We start from the raw sequence: 26,499 nt of genomic DNA, 5'->3' as shown, positions 1-26,499 counted from the left end.
ACCAAGTGATGAAATGTTACAAGATGACAACTACATGACTACAGAACCAATGCTGAATCTCTCTCCTCTGAAATACCAAGTGATGAAATGTTACAAGATGACAACTACATGACTACAGAACCAATGCTGAATCTCTCTCCTCTGAAATACCAAGTGATGAAATGTTACAAGATGACAACTACATGACTACAGAACTGATGCTGAATCTCTCTCCTCTGAAATACCAAGTGATGAAATGTTACAAGATGACAACTACATGACTACAGAACCAATGCTGAATCTCTCTCTCCTCTGAAATACCAAGTGATGAAATGTTACAAGATGACAACTACATGACTACAGAACCAATGCTGAATCTCTCTCCTCTGAAATACCAAGTGATGAAATGTTACAAGATGACAACTACATGACTACAGAACCAATGCTGAATCTCTCTCTCCTCTGAAATACCAAGTGATGAAATGTTACAAGATGACAACTACATGACTACAGAACCAATGCTGAATCTCTCTCTCCTCTGAAATACCAAGTGATGAAATGTTACAAGATGACAACTACATGACTACAGAGCCGATGCTGTATATTTTGGAACTGAAGACCAATCCAGTTTGAACATTTCACGGAGATACTGAGCTGGGTTTAAAGCTGCCTTTAACAAATTCTTCCACAATGTCAAGAAACATAAAGTTTACCATATTAATGTTTCCCAACTCTTGAAAAACAAACTCTGGTGAAACCAACAAGCAGGTTATAACGATAGTGCTGACAGACTTAAATATCACATCATCCTGATACATGTAATTGGATCAAAACTTCAGATTTTGTCAATATTGGACTCATCTCTGCATAGCAACCACACAAAGTTCCTTCCATCTGGAGCCACCAGCACAGTTAAATGCCTGGTCAGATTCACAGGTTAGCAGGACCTGATAATCATACCAACATGACCTGATAAACATACCAAAAGGAACTACAGGACCTGATAATCATGCCAACAGGACCTGATAATCATACCAACAACAGGACCTGACAATCATACCAACAACAGGACCTGATAATCATACCAACAGGACCTGACAATCATACCAACATGACCTGATAATCATACCAACAGGACCTGATAACCATACCAACAAGACCTGACCACCAGGACCTGACAATCATACCAACAGGACCTGATAATCATACCAACTTTACCTGACAATCATACCAACAGGACCTGATAATCATACCACACAACCTGATAATCATACCAACTTTACCTACTGACAATCATACCAACTTTACCTGACAATCATACCAACAGTACCTGATAATCATACCAACAGGACCTGATAATCATACCAACAGGACCTGATAATCATACCAACAGGACCTGATAATCAGACCTGATAATCATACAAACAGGACCTGACAATCAGACCTGATAATCATGCCAACAGGACCTGACAATCATGCCAACAGGACCTGACAATCATGCCAACAGGACCTGACAATCATACCAACAGGACCTGACAATCATACCAACAGGACCTGGACCTGACAATCATACCAACAGGACCTGACAATCATACCAACAGGACCTGACAATCATACCAACAGGACCTGACAATCATACCAACAGGACCCGACAATCATACCAACAGGACCTGACAAGCATACCAACAGGACCTGACAAGCATACCAACAGGACCTGACAAGACCTGATCATCATACCATAAATACACCTTTACAATACGACAGCAGCTCATCAAACCCACTAATAGTAAGATTTTAATGTTTTCCATCATATTATTACCCAAAATGTATCAGAACCATTTTACATACCTACACTGGACAGGGTTAGGGTTAGTGGCCAACATATTGTAAATTTACATGGAACTCATGTCTTGTAAGCTGAAAACATGGAACCAATCTACATACCCCACACATACAGCCAACCAGCTGAGCCCAACTATCACAAGTACATGCTGTCTACACACTCACCTCTATGGTTGGGGTCAGCGTATGGGTTATATGCAGAGCCTGTTGACCGCTGTGTTCCATTCAGACTAGCAGCATATTTCTGTCGTGGGTACGTGCTGCCATGTGAGCTACCATGTATTGACCCCTCATGGAATCTGCCGACGTTGTCATACTGTCGGCCATACGAGGCATACTCTGGAACCAGATCCCATTTACTGTTACAGCGTGGTTAATAGACAACAGGTCGTACAACAGGTTAATAGACAACAATGTCACGTAAAATCACACTCAAGAGACATAATCTGATCATGCTCGTTAATCTTAATTTTACCTCCCCACCCCAAAAAGATGATTTGCTTATCATGCTGGTTTTCTGATAGCATGTCTTTAAGTGTCTCGTGTAGAAACTCAAGAGAGAATTGCCCCATAAAGTTAAAATGTCACCCTCTTATCATGATCATAATTACTGACTACAGCATTACCTTGTCTGTGACTGGCCAGGTATTCTTTTTCTTCCTCTTCAATCAAGGTCTGGTATTTGTTGAGCAGATACAGCTTCCTCAGGGGACCTAGCAGCAGCATGAACGTCGCATTGATGAGGAGCCCCACCGCCACAGCAGCATCACGCACCTTGTACACACCGATGGACGCAACCAGACACCAGATCACCCAACATGGGATGCTAAGCACTGCAATACCCAGGATCCAGCGAGACTCGTAATGATTCTTGGACTTTTTGAATGTTGCAAAGCCAAATATAACAGACAGAGCTATAAGGAGCATGATATAAACGAGAGACAAGACGAGGCTCTCATCGTAAAAGTCATTTGGAGTGCATCTGGGCCATAGCTGGTTGTTGTAGAGGACATGAACGGTTTCTGGAGGAACGAGGATCAGCCATTCTGCATTGATGATGACCTGGACAAGGACGAGGAGGACCACCACCAGGAACAGTCCACACGGGCGACCTAGCTTGTTATATTTCACGTTGTCCATCTCCTCCTTGTCCTGAGTTCTCCAGCAGTCCAGCAACTTCACAAACAAGGAACCATAGCATAATGCATACACGAAGCCAAGACTAAACCTCCTCAGCCCACAGATCTCCGGGTTGGCGTGAGCTATGAAGGCGAAGACAAGAGCGTAGAGAAGGATGATGCCAAAACATAGGGTGTAGCCGAGGATGGATGTGCCGCCACGGTTCGGGTAGACGACCAGGAGGTATATGAACATGCATGCCGCAATGAAGCACCCAATTGCTGCAAGTGTTGCCACAATGATTGCCCAGATGTCAGTGAAACGCCCGACCACAGTGGGCACTTTGCTGACCTCCACCAGCTGGTCAGTGAGGGAGTTGTAGTAGTTGCCATCCTCCTTCAGGATGTAGATGGCGCTGGTGTAGGAGGTGGAGCTGGTGGATGCCTGGCGGGCGTAGATGTGGGTGCCAACACCATCCTGGTTGAGGCAGGTACAAGGGTTCCCAGCTGGGCACCGGGACAGTGGCACAACTCCGCTGGTATCCAGGATACCAGACCCAGTGTATTTACTTTTGTCAAGGGTCAACACACCTTGGTAAGACCCAATCTGGAACAGCAGAAGTTGGAAATGATTACCTTTTGTACCTAACATCAGTAAAACATTTGTGTCATTACAGGGGCATTTGCTAAACATTGTACCATCACCGAGCCTAATGTAAGAAGTATCACTAGCATCTGTGTATTGTTTGATGCTGCACCCCTGCTATATGAAGGTTGCCTGTATGTATGTGGGGTGGAAAATATGACACAAGGAGGTTGAGTGGTCAATGCATCTTTTAATCCTCTCAACTTGAGACAACGAAGAAGAAAACCCCCCAGGTGACCTGCTCAACAGCGAGGACGAGCACGGAGTTACATCAGTCACCACTGGCGTTCAGGTTACATGAATTAATAGGTTGAAAGACGGATACACGTGAGCGATAGTTCTGCGACCTGCCTCGGCAAAAGCGTGCTTACTTCTGCCGCATGTCGTGACGATTGTCGCAAGATAGTTTACAATTTAAAATATTCTAGTGAAAGAGGAATCGATTTGTAGCCAAATATTAGTAACTACAAAAGATATGAGGAAAATTACAAAAACAATACTGGAATTAATGATTTGTAAGTTGCAAGCTCACGGAATTTGCCAAAGATAGGCGAAGTAAACGAGCTATTTTTGGATACTTGAAACTCTCTTCACATATAGTACACTCTGGACCACACAAAACCAGTGATTAACATCATGAGCAACACCCACTGACGCTGGGTATGGTGAAACTCAGTCAACCAAGTGAACGGGTCTGACCAACCAACTTATTCCATTGCCTTGTATAACAAGAATATGATGCTGTGGAAACCCCCAAAACTCACCTTGTTGTAGTTGTACCTCTTGACACCAGCATCCCGGTAGTAGTTGAGGACGTCATAGCCGACGTCACCGTACCTCCCTTCTGTAAACTTGAAGCTGAAGGAAGTCCCACTTAGTTCCCGGGCTGGCACTGTCAGCTGAGAGTTGAGGATGCTATTGTAGATCAGCTGCCTTCTCCGATCCTCCTGGAGAGCCAAGCAGGCCGAGATGCTGAGCTGGGGAAGATTGCGACACTCTTCCAGGTTGTTCAGTCCATAGGCAGTGATGTACACAGAGATGATGGTATGGAGGATGAAGGGATCACTGGGAATCATGTCATCTGTGATCCTCTCCTGCCCGGTACAGATGCTGGAGTAATCCTTCTTCAAAGTAGCACTGAGCAGACGACACTTGTGGAGAGTCTGGTACAGCTCTTCGAACCAGTCATCGGGAATTCCATGACGGTTATTTAAGGTCAAGGACTTCATAAATGTCTTAAAGGCTTGGACTTCCTCTGACCGGATCTGCATTGTGACAGCACCACTAGCCTCGGCTTCGTACCCGTTTACAATAAACTGACTGTTGGCCCAGTAATCACTAGCCAGCCAGATGAACCGTCCGGCGAGGCCCTTGGACCTTGTGGCCTGTAGAAGGAGACGTGAGTGCTCAGGGGTTGTGAACAGAATGACCACCCTTGACCCAACCTGTTGACTAAGCTTGTCAAGGATACGCTCTGCATCTGTCAAGGTGGCTCCCACCTTCAGGCCCTCGAGGGCAGAGATACAGGCAGTTGATCCTACAGCATTGGCTTGCTGGAGAAGAGTATCCTTAGCTGCGATTCCATATGGTATAGTTGAATAGACAACACTGGCATAGTCCCAGTTGAACTGCTTCATAATCTGTAGCATGACAATAGCTTGAATGTTATCTGGAGGAACGGTCCTCAGGAAGTAGGGGTGGAACTGTTCATTGCTCAACTCAACAGTTGTCGCGCTCTGACTCAAAGTTGTAACATTCAGTGGGGACAACATACTGCTGACCGGGAGAGCTGTTGAGCTGCCATCGGCAATAAAGGCCACAATTGTTGAAGGGGGGATAACTTGTCCTTGCTGACCTGTTCCACAAAGGCCCTCTCCACTCATCAAGCTGTAGAGGTCCTGCCCAAGTCGATACTGCTGGTCGCAGGTATCCAGAGCCAGGCCTCCAAGCTGAAGTGATGTTGGGAAGCGTCGGTTCGTGTTGTTGTTCACTGACTCGATAGCGTAGAAGAAAGCCATGAGATTCTGGAACTGGAAGCCAGTGTTGATGGCACCGCAGCCGAATAAGTTCTTCGGATCATTGGAGTGTATATCTGCGACGTAGACAAGATTTAAATCATTCTGATTATCTCTCAACATGTATCGAGATGGTTGGTAGTCTGGGAAGACACACTGACACACTCCCTCTGGTTGACAGACGGATCTTTCAGTGATTTCATAGCGGATGTCCAACTTCAGATAATGAGTGTCATTATAACTGCCCACCTGCAATCAGCAAAATGGATGGAACAACTCAGTTAGAGTGTATGTTGGAAGAAATGCGTGCAGCATACACATTTTGCCATTTTTCAAGAATGTTAGGGATGTAACAAGATACACAATAGCACTGGTCAGTTTGGTATGAATTTTCTCAAAACAGATGTGTATACATAACATGCACACTTCTCAAAACATCCTTGTCGAAACTAGGTAAAACAACCTTCTCAAATGAAGAGCATTGCAAACAACACAAGTCTGCTGCAATCCGTTTGAGACAAAATGATACCAATGAATTGCAATCTAACACAAAAACAAATAGACATAAAAGAATCAAACCAACGCGGACTGCAAGAAAAACAACAGACCAACTCTAAAACAAAATTTCATAATTTGTGTCACAAAAATAAAAAAACTTGTTTACGAAACTGTCATCATTTATTTGTGCATTTTCCCATTTGTTACAAGGGTGCATTGGCAACTAAAGGAACAGCGCGAAAACCGAGATGCACATGCGTTAACGGGTTTTCAACACACTTTTGAGCTGGCAAGATGACACGGACCCCAGCTGCACAGGCAGTGCGCTGTATGTACTTAGTAATTGCAGACTTGGGTCACCCCTGTCATTTTCATCCTTGAAAAAATCATAGACTTTGTAAATAATAATGCACGTCCATCTCACTTTTCGCGCTGTTCCTTTAGTTGCCAATGTGCCCTTAAAACAAAACGCACAAATAAATGATGACAGTTTCGTAAACAAGTTTTTTATTTTTGTGACACAAATTATGCAATTTTTTCTTGAGTTGGTCTGTTGTTTTTATTGCAGTCTGCGTTGGTTTGATTCTTTTATGTCTATTTGTTTTTGTGTTAGATTGCAATTCATCGGTATCATTTTGTCTCAAACGGATTGTACACTAAAACATTGCCCAGGATGTATCTCAGTATGCTTAGAGAACCACTCATTCAATTACATGTAAGACTTGATTGTTTTCAAAGTTTAGGTCAGACCAATTTTATTTATTGTTTTACAGAAAACATAAAGGCAGGAGGAATAATAATAATAATAATAAAAACCCCAATCAAAGTAATATTCCTTCTAAATACTAAAAGCATTTTACTTTAGGCAATTTATGAAGTGTATATGGGCAAAAAAACAAATTCTTGTAAGTTTACATTTTTGGCCAATAAAAACATTAGGATTTTATTTTTTGAGCGGGGAAATTTAATTTTTATTTTATTTCTTGTTCTTGAAAAAATATGACTGGCGGGTCCGTAAAAGCAAGAAATAAAATTGGTCTGGCCTTAACAACCTCCTCTGAGGTGATTGAGGATAATAAGCAACCCCTCAACATGATACAGATAACGGATAGGTCCACAAGTTTAGTCCATATGACGATATGTCCAGAACATCTTCAACATTATCATCATATACTTGAGTACTTTGTTGTGACAAGATGTTTGAAAATGTCTGTCTTTCCTGCAATTTATTCAAAGATTGTTTCATACTTATCTCCAAAACACAAATCGTTGGCTCTGTCTTTATGACTCACACAGTAACTGTGGCTTTGTCTCTATGACTCACACAGTAACTGTGGCTTTGTCTCTATGACTCACACAGAAACTGTGGCATTGTCTCTATGACTCACACAGTAACTGTGGCATTGTCTCTATGACTCACACAGTAACTGTGGCTTTGTCTCTATGACTCACACAGTAACTGTGGCATTGTCTCTATGACTCACACAGTAACTGTGGCATTGTCTCTATGACTCACACAGTAACTGTGGCTTTGTCTCTATGACTCACACAGTAACTGTGGCTTTGTCTCTATGACTCACACAATAACTGTGGCTCTGTCTTAATGACTCATACAGTAACTGTGGCATTGTCTCTATGACTCACACAGTAACTGTGGCATTGTCTCTATGACTCACACAATAACTGGCTCTGTCTTTATGACTCACACAGTCACTGTGGCATTGTCTCTATGACTCACACAGTGACTGTGGCATTGTCTCTATGACTCACACAGTAACTGTGGCTTTGTCTCTATGACTCACACAGTAACTGTGGCTTTGTCTCTATGACTCACACAATAACTGTGGCTCTGTCTTTATGACTCACACAGTAACTGTGGCATTGTCTCTATGACTCACACAGTAACTGTGGCATTGTCTCTATGACTCACACAGTAACTGTGGCATTGTCTCTATGACTCACACAGTAACTGTGGCATTGTCTCATGACTCACACAGTAACTGTGGCATTGTCTCTATGACTCACACAGTAACTGTGGCATTGTCTCTATGACTCACACAGTAACTGTGGCATTGTCTCTATGACTCACACAGTAACTGTGGCATTGTCTCTATGACTCACACAGTAACTGTGGCTTTGTCTCTATGACTCACACAATAACTGTGGCTCTGTCTTAATGACTCACTGTAACTGTGGCATTGTCTCTATGACTCACACAGTAACTGTGGCATTGTCTCTATGACTCACACAGTAACTGGGCATTGTCTTTATGACTCACACAGTAACTGTGGCATTGTCTCTATGACTCACACAGTAACTGTGGCATTGTCTCTATGACTCACACAGTAACTGTGGCTTTGTCTCTATGACTCACACAGTAACTGTGGCTTTGTCTCTATGACTCACACAATAACTGTGGCTCTGTCTTTATGACTCACACAGTAACTGTGGCATTGTCTCTATGACTCACACAGAAACTGTGGCATTGTCTCTATGACTCACACAGTAACTGTGGCATTGTCTCTATGACTCACACAGTAACTGTGGCATTGTCTCAATGACTCACACAGTAACTGTGGCATTGTCTCTATGACTCACACAGTAACTGTGGCATTGTCTCTATGACTCACACAGTAACTGTGGCATTGTCTTTATGACTCACACAGTAACTGTGGCATTGTTTCTATGACTCACACAGTAACTGTGGCATTGTCTCTATGACTCACACAGTAACTGTGGCTTTGTCTCTATGACTCACACAGTAACTGTGGCATTGTCTCTATGACTCACACAGTAACTGTGGCATTGTCTCTATGACTCACACAGTAACTGTGGCTTTGTCTCTATGACTCACACAGTAACTGTGGTGCATGGTGATAACAAGAACAGACTTCTTTATCTACACACATTTCTGGTGTCCCTGCCGTGATGTTGCTGGAATATTGCTAAAAGCGGCGTAATTATAACTCAGTCAGTCAGTCAATTATTTACACAGTTTCCATACACAGTTTCCACACACTGGCATTATTAGCAAATCAATATTTCAGTGGGTGAGTGAGTTCCATGTGGCTTTAACAATATATATGACTTAACAGAAAGAATGGTACTTAGGTACATGGCACTACTTTACACCAAACAGCTGTATATGATGTGTGCTACTTACGTTCTTATAGACATATCCCGGCCCTACAGGGTTGCGGACTGGCTCATAGATGTGATAGCCGCGGTCACTCTCCCCTCCATTTGTGAAATAGAACGGTTGCCTTGTGGCATCCTCAAATCTTGCATTCTGTTTGATATTGCGGTAGATCCTCTGTCTCCTCTCACCGCTGTTCCTGAAGAGGTTGCAAGCAAAGCCGTAGTCAGCACCGCACACCTCGGCCACAGCATAATGGATCCCCAGAGCTGCTGAAAACACTGCATTCACCACATAGAGAACATACGGATCCTGTATGTAGCCGTTAGCTCGGGGGATGCCACGATTACTTGCAGTACAAGGCTTGGAAAACTCTGATGTTGGGTTGTTGAGGTAGCAGTCATGAATCTCCTGGAAGAATTCATCAAACCATGGATTGTCTTTGCTATTGGAAGGGGTCTTTGATTCCAGGTACTGATCAAACCCAGGCAAATCTGCTGTTTCCACATCAAACGTCACAGCTTTCCTGTCCTGAATCAGTCTGTCAAGCCCATCCAGGAGGTCAATATCCATGCCCCACTTGTCTGTCCCGATAAAAAAATAATTTCCTCGAATCTTGTCATCATCTTCTGCAGCTAAGAGGATAGCACGTGGATCATCTACAAACAGTATGACCACCTTCGCATTAATGTTTCCCGCTATCTTTTCAAGTGTCATGGATGCTTCAGACCGGAACACAGTACCGTTCCTACCTATGATAATGTTTTGTGACACGCAGATACGATTCAAGTATGCAAGACGCAGGAACTCATCTTTACCCTTTTCACCTACACTGTCAAATGTGCTGATCACCTGAACATTGTCAATCTTAAACCTCTTCAAGTAGGAGATGATGGCTCTGGCTTGTTTATCATCAGCTGGAACCGTACGCAGAAAGTACCGATGAGACCGGGAATCCCGGAGCTCCAAGCTGGTTGCCCCATAACTGATCTGAGGGATGGACAGACTGTTGAGAACGTCAGCAACTCTGATTGATGCCTTGGTTTCAAATGTGCCAATATAAACATCAAAGTTTTTGGGGTTGATGGTTTCACCATCCTTCTTCAGATTAATATTGCCGCTGTGGATGTTGGCTACAAGATTGGCAGCACGTGTTGGGCTCTGACAGACATCCAGACCGATGGCGCCAATACCAATCCCAGTGAGCTTGCCTTCAAAGATTCCTTGCTTCTTGTTGACATACTCAACAGCATAGTTGAATGCTTCCAGGAGCTCAAAGCCGTGTTTCGTGTTGATGTCTCCACACGTGAAGGGTGTGGCACCTTTCTTGTGTACATCAAACAAACCTACGGAGAAAATATTTAGAATAAATGTCATGCTGTTCAACTAGTTTCTCGTCCTGTTTCAAACAGTTTTAAATTTATTTGATCCTAATAAGCTTTATAAATTGACAAATATGATCACAATGACACTAAACCAGCAAAATAACTATGTGGAATTAATAATACACAATTCATAATTGATAATTAAATCTGTCCATTTATATTGAATTGTTCACAAGCGCCATGAGTTGTGCGTCTCAACAGGGTCATCCATTGTGTTCTGCACCACATTTCACACCATTTCGAACTTTTGTGTGCGAGGTATATTTCTGGACTGTGTTGCACATGGTTTTAGTTTCAGTTTAATGCAAATTGCAAAACAGAATTCACTCAGCAGTAACATGTGACATCTCAACTAATCTGGCTCCAAGTGACCCCACTAAAGTGATGTGATCTCAACTAACCTGGCCCCAGGTGACCCCAGTAAACTGATGTGATCTCAACTAATCTGGCCCCAGGTGACCCTACTAAACTGATGTGATCTCAACTAATCTGGCCCCAAGGTGACCCCACTAAACTGATGTGATCTCAACTAATCTGGCCTCAAGGTGACCCCACTAAACTGATGTGATCTCAACTAATCTGGCCCCAGGTGACCCCACTAAACTGATGTGATCTCAACTAATCTGGCCCAAGGTGACCCCATTAAACTGATGTGATCTCAACTAATCTGGCCCCAAGTGACCCCACTAAAACTGATGTGATCTCAACTAATCTGGCCCCAAGTGACCCCACTAAAGTGATGTGATCTCAACTAATCTGGCCCAAGGTGACCCCATTAAACTGATGTGATCTCAACTAATCTGGTCCCAGGTGACCCTACTAAACTAATCTGGCCCCAAGTTACCCCACTAAAGTGATGTGATCTCAACTAATCTGGCCCTAGGTGACCCCACTAAAACTGATGTGATCTCAACTAATCTGGCCCAAGGTGACCCCATTAAACTGATGTGATCTCAACTAATCTGGCCCCAGGTGACCCCACTAAACTAATCTGGCCTCATGAGACCCCACTTAAAGTGATGTGATCTCAACTAATCTGGCCCCAAGTGACCCCACTAAACTGATCTAATAATGCTTTGACAGAAATGACTTCACTTGAACTGCCACAATCTCAACTGACCTGGGCCCCAATATGACCCAAGTTGACCTCACATTGCTGTGATCTGAGCTTGACCTCATGTAACCTGACATTTCCTGTCCCCCATTTTAACTCTTCAGTGATGTCAAACAAAGGGAGGCAACTCACCAACAAGGTTGAAGACGCCATTGATGTAGGTGAAATCATCAAAGTTGTTGGCCGACCTCTGGCACGCAAGACAGGTTGAGTCGCATGCTGACTTCACTGAACGGAACTTTAACTGAAGATTCCGTTCATCCACCAGAGAGAGACTTGTGCCATTGTAGGACCCCACCTGTAGGAGTTAGCACAGTACTGTAGTCAGCTGTCATCAGTCGTCCAATACATACATAATCTTTAGTCTCATGGCAATATATGAACTTAAAACCTGGTCATAGAATTAGTATAATAGTAAGCAGGTATTTTCATCTTGCACCATAATTTGTTTCTATGCAATAGATCAGTGTCTATTCTAGAACTGAAAATCTGGGGAAGGGGAGGGAGGAGGAGGAGAGAAAGAAAGTGAAAGTGACCACCCATTACGTAAAAAAGAGGGAGGGAGTGGAAAACGTGTGTGTGTGGGGGGAAGAGAACCAGTATTACTTCTTATAAAATAATGTACCTGTAGCCTCATGTGAATATGGGATAACAAACAATATGCTTAGAGTTTTTAATCTAAGCTTTCAATTTATTAATTAGTCAAATCATAATCTTATTGAAAAGTTTGATCTACTTTCATACTGAAGTGAATGGAATTTCGTTTCCCCACAGTGCCGATAATGGATTTAACAAAGGGATGTTACTCTGTCGTGTTTTCCTGTTGTTATGGATTGAACTAGACTTTTACGTATGTTTTTTTAAAGGTAGGTAGGAATAAAATTACCATACGCGATAGTTTGCGCTATGCTGTTTTACTGAGGGGTGATTCGATAATTATCAGCGTGTTCTAGAATAGACACTGATAGATTAGAACATGATTAGATTCAGATTAGATTAGAAGTGATTGGATTCAGTTACATCACAGAGAGAAAACCAAGGTGATGAAGGTTTATTTTCTCTCACTGACATTTACTACTTTGTGAAACTACAGGCACAAACATGATGCTCATAATGCAGAAAGAATTAACACCCATAATAAGTGGATCCTGCCATAACAAGGGGAGATAATTCTGTATTGCAAATGACATGATGTCATACGACCACTTGGGCCTCCTCTACTCTGTACGTTATCAGTCAAACGTTGACTGGGGATGATTCTTACCTGAACCTGAGAACCATCTTCCAGGAACTGCTGAATGGTGTACCCTCGATCTGCCTCTCTGTTGATAAAGCGGAAGAAGTCACCCACCACATCGGTGAAGTTCATAGCATCCATATATGCCATGATTTTCTCGTATGTATCAGCACTGTTAGTGAAGTTCCTACAGACGCCAGGCTGGCTGCCACACTTCTCCTCAAGTGTACGCTTTACTCCTTCAGCAATAGCGTATACAGCGTTCATGGTCGACAAGACTCGCAGGTCTTGGACGAAATCAGATTGTGTAACACTGGCGTAATTCTGGCCACAGTTAACATTGAAGCGGAATGTTCCGGGTAGGTTGCATTGATAGCGTTCCTCATAGTACTCTCTGAACCAAGGATTGGGGTTAGTCATAGTAGGCCTCTTACTTCCAAGGTAGGTCGTGAACGCAGGCACTGGGGGGAGAATTGAAGTTGAATGTTATAGAGTTGAGGACTGTTTGATTGATAGTCAGCTGCAGTCGAGTGATATCAGACGGGAGGGTCCAGCGTCTGTTTGCGATGAAAACGAAATGGTTGGTCGGATATAATCTTTGTTTTGCACGGAGCAGTTCAGAAATGTAGGAATCTGGTTCTGTGAATACAACAACAACTTGTGTTGTGGATTCATTTATTGATCTGAGGATTAACTCCATACTGCCATCAGTATCGAACTCATAGGAAGCGAGGAGGCACACACCTTCATCGTTAGCAAGTTTACGGAATTCGTCCCTTGACTCTCTACTGCTGAAATCAGGTGCGTTCAGAGTGATGACGTAATTAAACCCTAACTGCTTCGTAAGCTTGGCCATGGCTTTTGCAACATGCATATCAGATTTGACTGTACGGAAGAAAGTGGAAAACCGTTCCTTGGTATTCAGCAGAGGTGCTGTAGCTGCAGGGCTGACGATGGGAACACCAATGCGGCTAAGGATATCCGAGACCTCAATGGTGCTCTTGCTGTCATAACTCATCCAGGACAGAAAGTCCTGGGTCCTGATGTTCATCATGTTGCTGTCCTGTAGCATCAGCTGACCAGAGTAGATGTTGTTGACTAAAGCCTTGGACCTTGAGGGGCTGCTGCAGCTATCCAACAGTAGACCGCCCAGGCGGACATTGTTGAACATGGACCCACTGTTGATCAGCTGGAGGGCATAGGCGAAGGCTTCCGTGTACTGAAATCCATTGTGTACACGCATCTTTCCACAAGTGAAACGTGTCAGACCTCCCATGTGGATATCGAAAATGGCAGGGATGATGATGTCACCGTCAATATACTGGTACTTCATTTCCTGGTAGATGTACAGACATTCAATGCAGGTCCCAGGACACATGGACATAGCACTGGAAGGGACCATTCCTCCATTCAACAGGGCACTGATGCTCTCAGTGTAGCCATATGTCTCTGGATTGAATTCTCCCATCTACAAAAGAACAAATAAAGGTATGATGAGAAAACTAAGGAAAAAAATAGATACATACAATGACAACTAACCAAAAGCAGAACACACATCACTGGTGCAGGTGTTATGGTTACCGAAGCAGGCCAAACAACTCACATTGCTGAACAATCTTAAATAACGTTTAACATAGTTAACACTTCATTAATAAGATTATACAGCCAATTAACTATTCATTTATTTTAAAATAGAATATTGTCACTGTTTTGGTAAATGTATAAACTGTAGTTCATACGTAGCAAAATTCTTAGAAAATGTCTTGGTAAATATTACCATACCACCTGAATTAATGCAGTTCTCAGATGTTTACATACAAATATATAACCATATCTGGAGTGAACTGGGATTTGAACCCATAATCATAGGCTTCTGGCACAAACAAGGGAGGTAACTTTGCACAATGAATATTGGCAACTTTCATCACTGGCACTCAGTGATTTTGAATGGTTTCAGGATTTTGAAAAGCGGATATATGTCCACCTTTCCCCCACCTGTGAACATGCTGAATGTGTATACTACATCAGTAAATATGTTTGTTTAAAAGTGTACAAATGTAAAACTGAAAACAGATTGTCTGGCTACCCCTAATGACTGCTGCAGTCCCTATTTGGTGATTGCACATTATGGTGTACTTACAAGCATATAGCCAATGTTCCGTCGGTAGTTGTACACGTCGATCATGACGTTACCCTCATAGCCAATGAATGCAAAGTCTGTTGGTGGGTTTGATCCTTGAAGACTGAACCTTGCAGCTCGGATATTCTCAAACAAACGGTTTCCGCGTGTTCCTGAGCTTGTGAAGTTGCCGCAATACGCCACTGTAGTTGGGACCGCAGTATTCTGTCAAGGTTGAATGGAGTCCAGTAGCTACTGCATACACTGAGTTGATCACAAAGATGCTTTCTTCAGTAAGCTCAAAAGTTGGTGCTTGAGTAATAGGTGTGTTGCGATCTGCACATAGCGCTGCTTTTCCGTTAGGATTTTGAGGTCCGATGTAACAGTCAAACAAGTTCTCATACCATTCAGTGAACCAAGGGTTTCGCTGGTTACTATCTACTCTCAGACTGCTGAGGTAGGTGCTGAAAAATGTCAGGTCAGGGACACGCCATTTAAGTGAGATGACACCATCAGCAGCTTCCTCCAAACCTCGAACCAATTTCTGTTTCCTCCCAAATGGAGAATTAGCAAGGATGACAAACTCTCCAGTTGCATTTGAACTGATCATGTTTTCAAGCAAGCCTCTGTACTGACTTTCATGAGCAATGACGAGAACTGGTTTGACCATTGGTCGGGTTCGGAGACGGGTGAAGATATCACTTCCGTAACTGTGACTTGCGACAACACAAATACGATGTGCAGCTGCCATTTTCTTGAACACTTCATTTCCATTTAATGAGAAAGCATCCCCCTCGACATACACAGTTTGAACAAAGTTCCAGCCCTGTTTCTTTAAGATATTGATGATGGCTGCCATTTCCTCATCGATTCCAGGATGTACTCTTAGAAAGTAGGGGTATTTTCTACGGTCAGACAACACACTTGATGCACTGGAGTACCCCAACACTGGCCTCTTCACATCATTCATCAAGTCAGCAATGGGAATTGTCAAGCCTGAGGTGTGTGCAGCAACATAAGCATCAACATTTCGAGGGTCTAGAGTGTTCCCGGCAGAATCTTTCACAACAAGTGTGCCTCTTTGAACATCTGAGATGAAGTTTCTAGACAGCGTTCGGCTCTTACAGTCGTCAATACCCAGACCGCCGAGACTGACATCTCTGAGGAACTGAGGATTGACGGCCTTGAACCTGCGGGGAACTTCTCTCAACGCGTAGACCATGGCTTCCGTGTACTGCACTCCTGACCGGGCATTCAGGTCCATTGCTCCACAGGAGTACTGCCCCTCTCCAGGGTTGTGCACACTGAAGATGCCATTGAGGATGATGTCTCCATCAATGTAGAGATACTTGGTGGTGGAAGGCATGCCCAGGCAGGGAGTACATCCAGCCTGTGGGCAGGGAGAAGGTGGCAGGGGGGTCACTGCATTGTCACGAGTAAGGTCGTACATCTTCACTTGATCCATGTTCATAGACAGAATACCATTGATCCAAGATCCTACCTGCAAGCATAGAACATAATGAAGACAAGCCTCAAATGTGGAAAACAATCAATGTTTCTGTTTTCATCATGTATTTCATAGTAAACAGCATAAGCAATCATTAATCAGATGTTGAGGAAGACATCAGTAGAAATCAAAAAATTATTCCCAATAAGTTTCTCGACAAAACAAAGATGTGTCATACTTAATCAGAAAATGACAACAAAGCAACAATAAACATATCTTACATACCCTTCTGAACTTGAATCCTGGGCTATCCCCACCGACTGGTGCATCGTTGAAGTTCCAAACATCATAGGCAGGGTTAACGATGTCACCATTTTCATTGTAGCGGACCTTAGCTGCTGAGAAGTAAGGTGCGTACTGGTCAGAAGCCAGACTGGGCACCCGCTCCTCTTTTCCGTACGTGAAGTTCACCTTCATCAGGTAGTTCTCAAAGAAAGTCTTCGAGGTCATGCTGCGGAGGGCAGAGCATGACGTGTTCGCTTCAGCTCCCACGCACATTGCCTTCTGTGCATTACGGAGAGCAACAGCATAGGTATACACTGCATGTACTGCTGGTTCTACAAATCGGTCCTGGATGAAAGATTCGCGTTTCTGGCTCTCTGTTTGGATTTTGCTGCTGCAGGGTGTGGGGAACTGAGCGTTGTTAATTGTTGGGAAGGAACACTCGTACTGTTCACTGTACCATTCTTGGAACCATGGATTTTCTGCTGATGGATTGTTTTCATTTATTCTTACCCAGTGATCTTCAAATTCCACAATATATCTGGATGTAGGTACAATGGAAATAATTCCACGAGGGTATTTATTTGTTCCAAATTGTTTGGTTAGTGATATACTGTCTGTGAACACCCACTGCAGATTACCCATGTTAGCATATGCAGCTGTATTGCTTCGCTCAAGGAGAGCATACGCTACTGAGGGTGTACCGAAATACAGGACTCCTACTGTCTTAGTGAGGAGCAGACGGTCTAAGACAGCGTCGATGGTGACGTCCTGGGTGTCGGATGGAGATGTGGAGATGGCAGCAGTCAAACAGATACCAGCAGTCACCAAGCGAGGGCGTATTGCTTCGTAAGACTGGCGGCCATGAGAGTTGTCAGTGTAAACTATGCTGATATACTTCCAGTTGAATTTCTTGATAGCTTCAATAAGCACCTGGAATAAACATTCACATGAGTAATCATATCATTACTCAGGACATTTGCATGACAAAAGGGTAACAGATTTACACAATTACTGGTTTGTTAATGTAGATGGTACCATGGTTAGATCATGACATTACCCCAGTTTCTCACTACTTACATCCATGGAGTGCTAGATCTAACATTACCCCAGTTTCTCACTACTTACATCCATGGAGTGCTAGAATCTGATATTACCCCAGTTTCTCACTACTTACATCCATGAGTGCTAGATCTGACATTACCCCAGTTTCTCACTACTTACATCCATGAGTGCTAGATCTGACATTACCCCAGTTTCTCTATACTTACATCCATGGAGTGCTAGATCTAACATTACCCCAGTTTCTCACTACTTACATCCATGAGTGCTAGATCTAACATTACCCCAGTTTCTCACTACTTACATCCATGAGTGCTAGATCTGACATTACCCCAGTTTCTCACTACTTACATCCATGAGTGCTAGATCTAACATTACCCCAGTTTCTCACTACTTACATCCATGAGTGCTAGATCTAACATTACCCCAGTTTCTCACTACTTATATCCATGAGTGCTAGATCTAACATTACCCTAGTTTCTCACTACTTACATCCATGAGTGCTAGATCTAACATTACCCCAGTTTCTCACTACTTACATCCATGAGTGCTAGATCTAACATTACCCCAGTTTCTCTATACTTACAACCATGATTGCTAGATCTAACATTACCCCAGTTTCTCACTACTTACATCCATGAGTGCTAGATCTACCATTACCCCAGTTTCTCACTACTTACATCCATGGAGTGCTAGATCTTACTGACATTACCCCAGTTTCTCACTACTTACATCCATGAGTGCTAGATCTAACATTACCCCAGTTTCTCACTACTTACATCCATGGAGTGCTAGATCTTACTGACATTACCCCAGTTTCTCACTACTTACATCCATGAGTGCTAGATCTAACATTACCCCAGTTTCTCACTACTTACATCCATGAGTGCTAGATCTAACATTACCCCAGTTTCTCACTACTTACATCCATGAGTGCTAGATCTAACATTACCCCAGTTTCTCACTACTTACATCCATGGAGTGCTAGATCTAACATTACCCCAGTTTCTCACTACTTACATCCATGAGTGCTAGATCTAACATTACCCCAGTTTCTCACTACTTACATCCATGAGTGCTAGATCTAACATTACCCCAGTTTCTCACTACTTACATCCATGAGTGCTAGATCTAAGATTACCCCAGTTTCTCTATACTTACAACCATGATTGCTAGATCTAACATTACCCCAGTTTCTCACTACTTACATCCATGAGTGCTAGATCTAACATTACCCCAGTTTCTCACTACTTATATCCATGAGTGCTAGATCTAACATTACCCCAGTTTCTCACTACTTACATCCATGAGTGCTAGATCTAACATTACCCCAGTTTCTCACTACTTATATCCATGAGTGCTAGATCTAAGATTACCCCAGTTTCTCACTACTTACATCCATGAGTGCTAGATCTAACATTACCCCAGTTTCTCACTACTTATATCCATGAGTGCTAGATCTAACATTACCCCAGTTTCTCACTACTTACATCCATGAGTGCTAGATCTAAGATTACCCCAGTTTCTCTATACTTACAACCATGATTGCTAGATCTAACATTACCCCAGTTTCTCACTACTTACATCCATGAGTGCTAGATCTAACATTACCCCAGTTTCTCACTACTTATATCCATGAGTGCTAGATCTAACATTACCCCAGTTTCTCACTACTTACATCCATGAGTGCTAGATCTAACATTACCCCAGTTTCTCACTACTTATATCCATGAGTGCTAGATCTAACATTACCCCAGTTTCTCACTACTTACATCCATGAGTGCTAGATCTAACATTACCCCAGTTTCTCACTACTTATATCCATGAGTGCTAGATCTAACATTACCCCAGTTTCTCACTACTTACATCCATGAGTGCTAGATCTAACATTACCCCAGTTTCTCACTACTTATATCCATGAGTGCTAGATCTAACATTACCCCAGTTTCTCACTACTTACATCCATGAGTGCTAGATCTAACATTACCCCAGTTTCTCACTACTTATATCCATGAGTGCTAGATCTAACATTACACCAGTTTCTCACTACTTACATCCATGAGTGCTAGATCTAAGATTACCCCAGTTTCTCACTACTTACATCCATGAGTGCTAGATCTAACATTACCCCAGTTTCTCACTACTCACATCCATGAGTGCTAGATCTAAGATTACCCCAGTTTCTCTATACTTACAACCATGATTGCTAGATCTAACATTACCCCAGTTTCTCACTACTTACATCCATGAGTGCTAGATCTACCATTACCCCAGTTTCTCACTACTTACATCCATGGAGTGCTAGATCTTACTGACATTACCCTAGTTTCTCACTACTTACATCCATGGAGTGCTAGATCTTACTGACATTACCCCAGTTTCTCACTACTTACATCCATGGAGTGCTAGATCTTACTGACATTACCCCAGTTTCTCACTACTTACATCCATGAGTGGTCCGTCTGGGGGGATTGTCCTCATGAAGGTGGGGTACAGCTGGGCACTGCTCAGCTCAGGGGCAGTGGCCATGAAGGACACCACAGGGATGTTGAAGTTTTGGGCTAAGTTGGATACTTCCTTACTTGCATCGCTGTCTGAAGCCCCGACAATACCTGGTGGTGGAGCAATCATATATTGTAGTTACATCAAATCTTCAGTGAAGTTTGTAAATTCTTCATACTGTAATGGGTATGTATTCTGTCTAAAAATGTATAAAGGAAAACTTGGGGGTTTGTCGTAAAGGGATTTAAATCAATGTTATAATAACATCACCAGCAACACTAATTTATAGAACAAAGAACAACAATATCCATTGACATTTTAAACTAAATGCTCTTATTTTCTATTGTTAGCAAAGTATTAACAGTGCAGTTGTGCTAACATCTATTTTTTAGAGTTTTCCTATTTGGTTTATGATGCTTAAGTCATACATTATGCACATCTGTGCCCCGCTTCACAAAGCTATCGAAGTGCTATGACTGTTGTAAGTCTATGCTACAGTATAGGCGGTACGACAGTTGTAAGTCTATGCTACAGTATAGGCGGTACGACAGTTGTAGCGCTACGATAGCTTTGTGAAACGGGGCCCAGTACCTTAAGTCATACCTCAAAATTATGTTCCTTTGAAAATGAGAAAAATAAATACTCAGTATAATATACATGCCAAAAACCAACTCTGCTATTTCTGCCCAAGTTCAATTACATAAAAAAGCATAACAAGAGATGAATAGGATCTATCTTGTGTATAATGTTTGTGGAGACTTGTGTGTACTCTGTGTAGAGTGAGAGGGTGAGTTTGAGTTTAGATTGACGCCAAAATCAGCAATGTTCAAGCTATATGGCAGCTGTCTGTAAATAATTGAGTCTGGACCAGACAATCCAGTGATCAACAGCATGAGCATTGATCTGTGCAATTCGGAACCGAAGACATGTGGTCAACCAAGTCAGTGAGCCTGACCATCCAATCCCATTAGTCGCCTCTTATGACAAGCATGGGTTACTGAAGATCAATTCTAGCCCGGATCTTCACAGGTGTAATCTGTGTAGAGAATGATGGTGGAATTACCTAGAGTGATTCCTGAAGTTGTCTGGTTACAGGCCCGGGAGTTGGAGGAGAACTGGGGATAGAAGTTCTGCGCTGCTGACAGCGCCCCCTCACTCCAGCCGCAGTAGTCACGGATGTTCATACCTGCAAATAGGGACAAGCATCACAGATCAATATCATACTGGAACGTCAGTACAGTCTGCAACTTTAGTCACTGGTCCACAGTCGGAGTCTAGTAAAGACTGTTAAGAATATAACATAGCATATAACCCCCTATAATTGTTGCCAATACATAACCATAATAATTTCAAACCAGTCAACCCCAAATCCTTGCGTAGGGACTGAGAGTGTGGTCTGATATTTGTTTCAAGAGTTGGCAGTGGCTATGGTCTGATACTTGTTTCAAGAGTTGGCAGTGGCTATGGTCTGATACTTGTTTCAAGAGTTGGCAGTGGCTGTGGTCTGATACTTGTTTCAAGAGTTGGCAGTGGCTGTGGTCTGATACTTGTTTCAAGAGTTGGCAGTGGCTGTGGTCTGATACTTGTTTCAAGAGTTGGCAGTGGCTGTGGTCTGATACTTGTTTCAAGAGTTGGCAGTGGCTATGGTCTGATACTTGTTTCAAGAGTTAGCAGTGGCTGTGGTCTGATACTTGTTTCAAGAGTTGGCAGTGGCTATGGTCAGATACTTGTTTCAAGAGTTGGCAGTGGCTGTGGTCTGATACTTGTTTCAAGAGTTGGCAGTGGCTATGGTCTGATACTTGTTTCAAGAGTTGGCAGTGGCTGTGGTCTGATACTTGTTTCAAGAGTTGGCAGTGGCTATGGTCTGATACTTGTTTCAAGAGTTAGCAGTGGCTGTGGTCTGATACTTGTTTCAAGAGTTGGCAATGGCTGTGGTCTGATACTTGTTTCAAGAGTTGGCAGTGGCTGTGGTCTGATACTTGTTTCAAGAGTTAGCAGTGGCTGTGGTCTGATACTTGTTTCAAGAGTTGGCAGTGGCTGTGGTCTGATACTTGTTTCAAGAGTTGGCAGTGGCTATGGTCTGATACTTGTTTCAAGAGTTAGCAGTGGCTATGGTCTGATACTTGTTTCAAGAGTTAGCAGTGGCTGTGGTCTGATACTTGTTTCAAGAGTTGGCAATGGCTGTGGTCTGATACTTGTTTCAAGAGTTGGCAGTGGCTGTGGTCTGATACTTGTTTCAAGAGTTAGCAGTGGCTGTGGTCTGATACTTGTTTCAAGAGTTAGCAGTGGCTGTGGTCTGATACTTGTTTCAAGAGTTGGCAGTGGTTATGGTCTGAAACTTGTTTCAATAGTTGGCAATGGCTGTGGTCTGATACTTGTTTCAAGAGTTGGCAATGGCTGTGGTCTGATACTTGTTTCAAGAGTTGGCAGTGGCTATGGTCAGATACTTGTTTCAAGAGTTGGCAGTGGCTATGGTCTGATACTTGTTTCAAGAGTTGGCAGTGGCTGTGGTCTGATACTTGTTTCAAGAGTTGGCAGTGGCTATGGTCTGATACTTGTTTCAAGAGTTGGCAGTGGCTATGGTCTGATACTTGTTTCAAGAGTTGGCAGTGGTTATGGTCTGAAACTTGTTTCAATAGTTGGCAATGGCTGTGGTCTGATACTTGTTTCAAGAGTTGGCAATGGCTGTGGTCTGATACTTGTTTCAAGAGTTGGCAGTGGCTGTGGTCTGAAACTTGTTTCAAGAGTTGGCAGTGGCTATGGTCTGATTCTTGAAGTGTTCGACAGAAAGCTGTTGGCATAGCACTCACAATAAATGTCAATATTTCTGACAATAAGACAACTGAAGATGTAACTACTCACCTAACTTGATGCCAGGGATGTAAGTATTGGTGAGGTTTTCACCGTTCAGCTTCTGGTCCTTCTTGTTGATCAGATCCAGCGCCCACCGGATTGCTTCATAGGCCTGCATATCTGAACACAGACAAACATTCACTGCAATTGCAACAAATATATACATAACAGACAGGTAGACAGGAAGACTAGTCCTACAGACAGGTAGACAGGATGACTAGTCCTACAGACAGGTAGACAGAACGACTAGTCCTACAGACAGGTAGACAGGATGACTAGTCCTACAGACAGGTAGACAGGATGACTAGTCCTACAGACAGGTAGACATGATGACTAGTCCTACAGACAGGTAAATACAATGACCGATAAACATGATGAATTTAAACATTTAACAATAGATATTCCAGAAATTGCAGAGTGAATTTTTTTCATCACCTCAACAATTAATCACAGCACACAACTGCAGAAATTCTGCCAAGCCATCTGTTATACACGCTAAAACAGGACTAATCATAGCCTTGTGAGTTTATGTTAGAAGCACTCATCAACATTTCTGCAAAATAACAACAGTCTCTTAATAATCAAACTTACTCAAACAAGCAGGAGATAAACATTTTGATCAATGTTCCCCACAATGACATGATAAGGATATGGCAAAACACATTCATCCAAGTCACAGTGAGTGAGTGAGTGAGTTTAGTGTTTCGCCGCAATCAGCAATATTCATATCTATTAGAAAATAATGAGTGGACCAAACAATCCAGTGATCAACAGCATGGACTAGTCATTGTGCCTACCTGTCTGTAGGAGAAGTCAGCAAGTCTGACCACCCAATCCCGTTAGTCGCCTCTTATGATAAGCATGAGTTACTGAAGACCAATTCTAACCCGATCTTCATGGGTATCCAAGTCACAGAGTATGACCGAACGAGCCATGTACTCAGTTTGTACAGCAAGGGTAGGTTATTGTAAACTTATTCTAAATCAGAACACTTTGGTTTAGGTTTCCACAGTCAAATACTTACAGAATTCTGTAATATTTACAGTGACAAGAGTCATTTAGACAAATTAGTTTGTACTACTGTTATCTCGACAATGGTAATGAGGTATGTCATGAATGCTAACTATCTGTTAATCATATAAACCCTGATACATTGCTAAATCTTGTTGCTAACTGACAATTCTGAGGAGTGCTAATAATCATAGCTATTAACTGATTTCAAAAACAGTATCAATGATTCAGAGCTACAGACAACTTTGGGTCATTGAGTTGTGTACTCACTTCTGTTCATCTCAATTGGGTATCCTGGATAATAACCTAATAAACTTTACCCACCTCACTCAAACTCAATTGGGTATTTTGCCATTTCCATTAATTGTTAAAATATAATAAAGTTTAAATGTTGGTTTATGTGTTTGTTATTTATATTTGATTTGTAATATATGAAACGATAAGGAAGACTAGTACTGCAAATTGCCAATTTAATGTGTTGAAATAAAACCTCTCAATATACCACAGTTATTTTATCTATCCACTGGTACGTAAGCTACAATTTGACATTTTTGTCTGTATGCATATAAAATCAAATTTATTGAGTATTTACAAAAATTCAAGCGTACTAGTAAGCAATAGACGTAATTGGAATTGAGTTTTCACATAAATATTTGCGTAATTTACAGCAGATACACAGCATATCTGTACCTCTGATGATTTTACCATAAATTGTAACTGCCACTGTCATGCCTATATATCAATTAACTGGTCCCATCTGATGTATTGGGAATCTCTTCTATTCTCTTCATCATTTTCATCACACATGAAAGATGTCTCACCTGAAGTAATCTTTCCACAGCCAAATCCATTTGTTCCTTCTTCATGCATCGAAAAGACCCCTCCAATGATAGCATCAGCACCGGACTGTATGGACGCCTGTGACTTGGCGGGATCACAGCTTTGTCGACTCAGCCCTTGACTCGCGACCAGCGTCAGACAGGTCACTGTCATCACCAGGGCTCCATATAGTGAAACCATTTTTCAGCCACTGAGAAAACAAATTGAAATTATGGAATCATAAATTGTTTTAGCAATTAGAAAAAAATATATATATGCAGTTTACTGTGCTTTGGACAAACTATTCTATACATTTTCAAAGAACATTCTTCCTTTATAAAATATTGAAAACAGCACACCCAACATAACAAACTAAATTCTTCACACAGAACAGCATGTATAGCAAAGCCTTTGTTGTTGGAAATCAGCTTCTGTGCAACTACATATTAAGAAAGTAATATTCAGTATTAAAAATGAAAGTCAAAGAGTCCTTTCATACAAATCTAACATTGTCAAGATTTAGGGGGATCCTACAAAAAAGACTATAGGAGAAATTTTCAAGGACCTTAGTTTTCTTATTTCAACACTGTAATCATGATTATTTTGCAGCAACAATACTTCTTGAAATGAGATTCTATAACTATGGTCAGGTATTGCATTGTAGGTAGTTTCTTTTGATATTACAAAGAACATCCTCTTGAAATGATGTTATTTTGCGAACCAAAACCTAAAAAATAAATAGGCCTATCTTTAAATAATATGTCTTGGGTGTCAACCATAATCCAATATGGTGAAAGGTAGCATTTTTTTGAAAGTGTGAAAATGTATGTAGAATTATTTTCCTTGTGATTATCAGATGGTCATGGAATAACTGTTATCAATTTAAAAAATTAGATGGGTATTTTAAGTGCTTAACATCATGAGGTCAAATTGGAATTTCAAACTTGCCTGTATACCTATGATGGGTTATGTAGTGAGTTACATACAGAAACGTGCAAACTGAAAACGTAAACACTACAGAATTTTCGTTAATTATTCGCCGATTCCACAAAGTCAAATAACAAAATGCAGCTCCGAATTCAAATTCTAAAAAATATTTACAACTGACATGATCATAATAACATATAGACACATCATATTTACCCAGTGATTACACTCGTATGCCCCTCCCGAACCCATTACCTTGCACAGGTAGGCTACCTGTTTCTGTAGACCTCATTCATAATTGCCATTACAAAATACAACCACCATATAATTAATTACCTTATTTTCACTCTGACATTAAATCCAGAAACTGGGACCAAACGGTCCGATTGAATCCGAAGAACTGCTGCCTCCTTTTTGACGTTAATACTTGGATATCCTTTACGTTCCACCCGCAAACCGGCCCAGCGATTTTGGCCCTTCCCCGATAAAACAGGTTGTGAGCTGGGT

The 26,499-nt window shown here is 42.1% G+C and overlaps 1 protein-coding gene across 1 annotated transcript; it reads right to left on the bottom strand.

Annotated features, from left to right (window-relative positions):
- Positions 1–191: 191 nt before the first annotated feature.
- Positions 192–26,499, bottom strand: LOC124286046. The gene is given in 16 exon segments (XM_046722364.1): positions 192–517; positions 1,987–2,160; positions 2,448–3,546; positions 4,350–5,849; positions 9,262–10,580; positions 11,866–12,031; positions 12,998–13,401; positions 13,403–14,438; positions 15,111–15,241; positions 15,243–16,590; positions 16,822–17,751; positions 20,326–20,492; positions 21,446–21,568; positions 23,245–23,355; positions 25,068–25,276; positions 26,329–26,499. Coding segments are annotated over 15 exon segments (8,760 nt in total). The 5' UTR covers positions 25,267–25,276; positions 26,329–26,499; the 3' UTR covers positions 192–464.

This window comes from Haliotis rubra, unplaced genomic scaffold (assembly GCF_003918875.1).
Source record: "Haliotis rubra isolate DU_JTF1 unplaced genomic scaffold, ASM391887v1 Scf373, whole genome shotgun sequence".
Taxonomy (NCBI): Eukaryota; Metazoa; Mollusca; class Gastropoda; order Lepetellida; family Haliotidae; genus Haliotis; species Haliotis rubra.
This window is presented reverse-complemented; position numbering and strand designations above follow the sequence as displayed.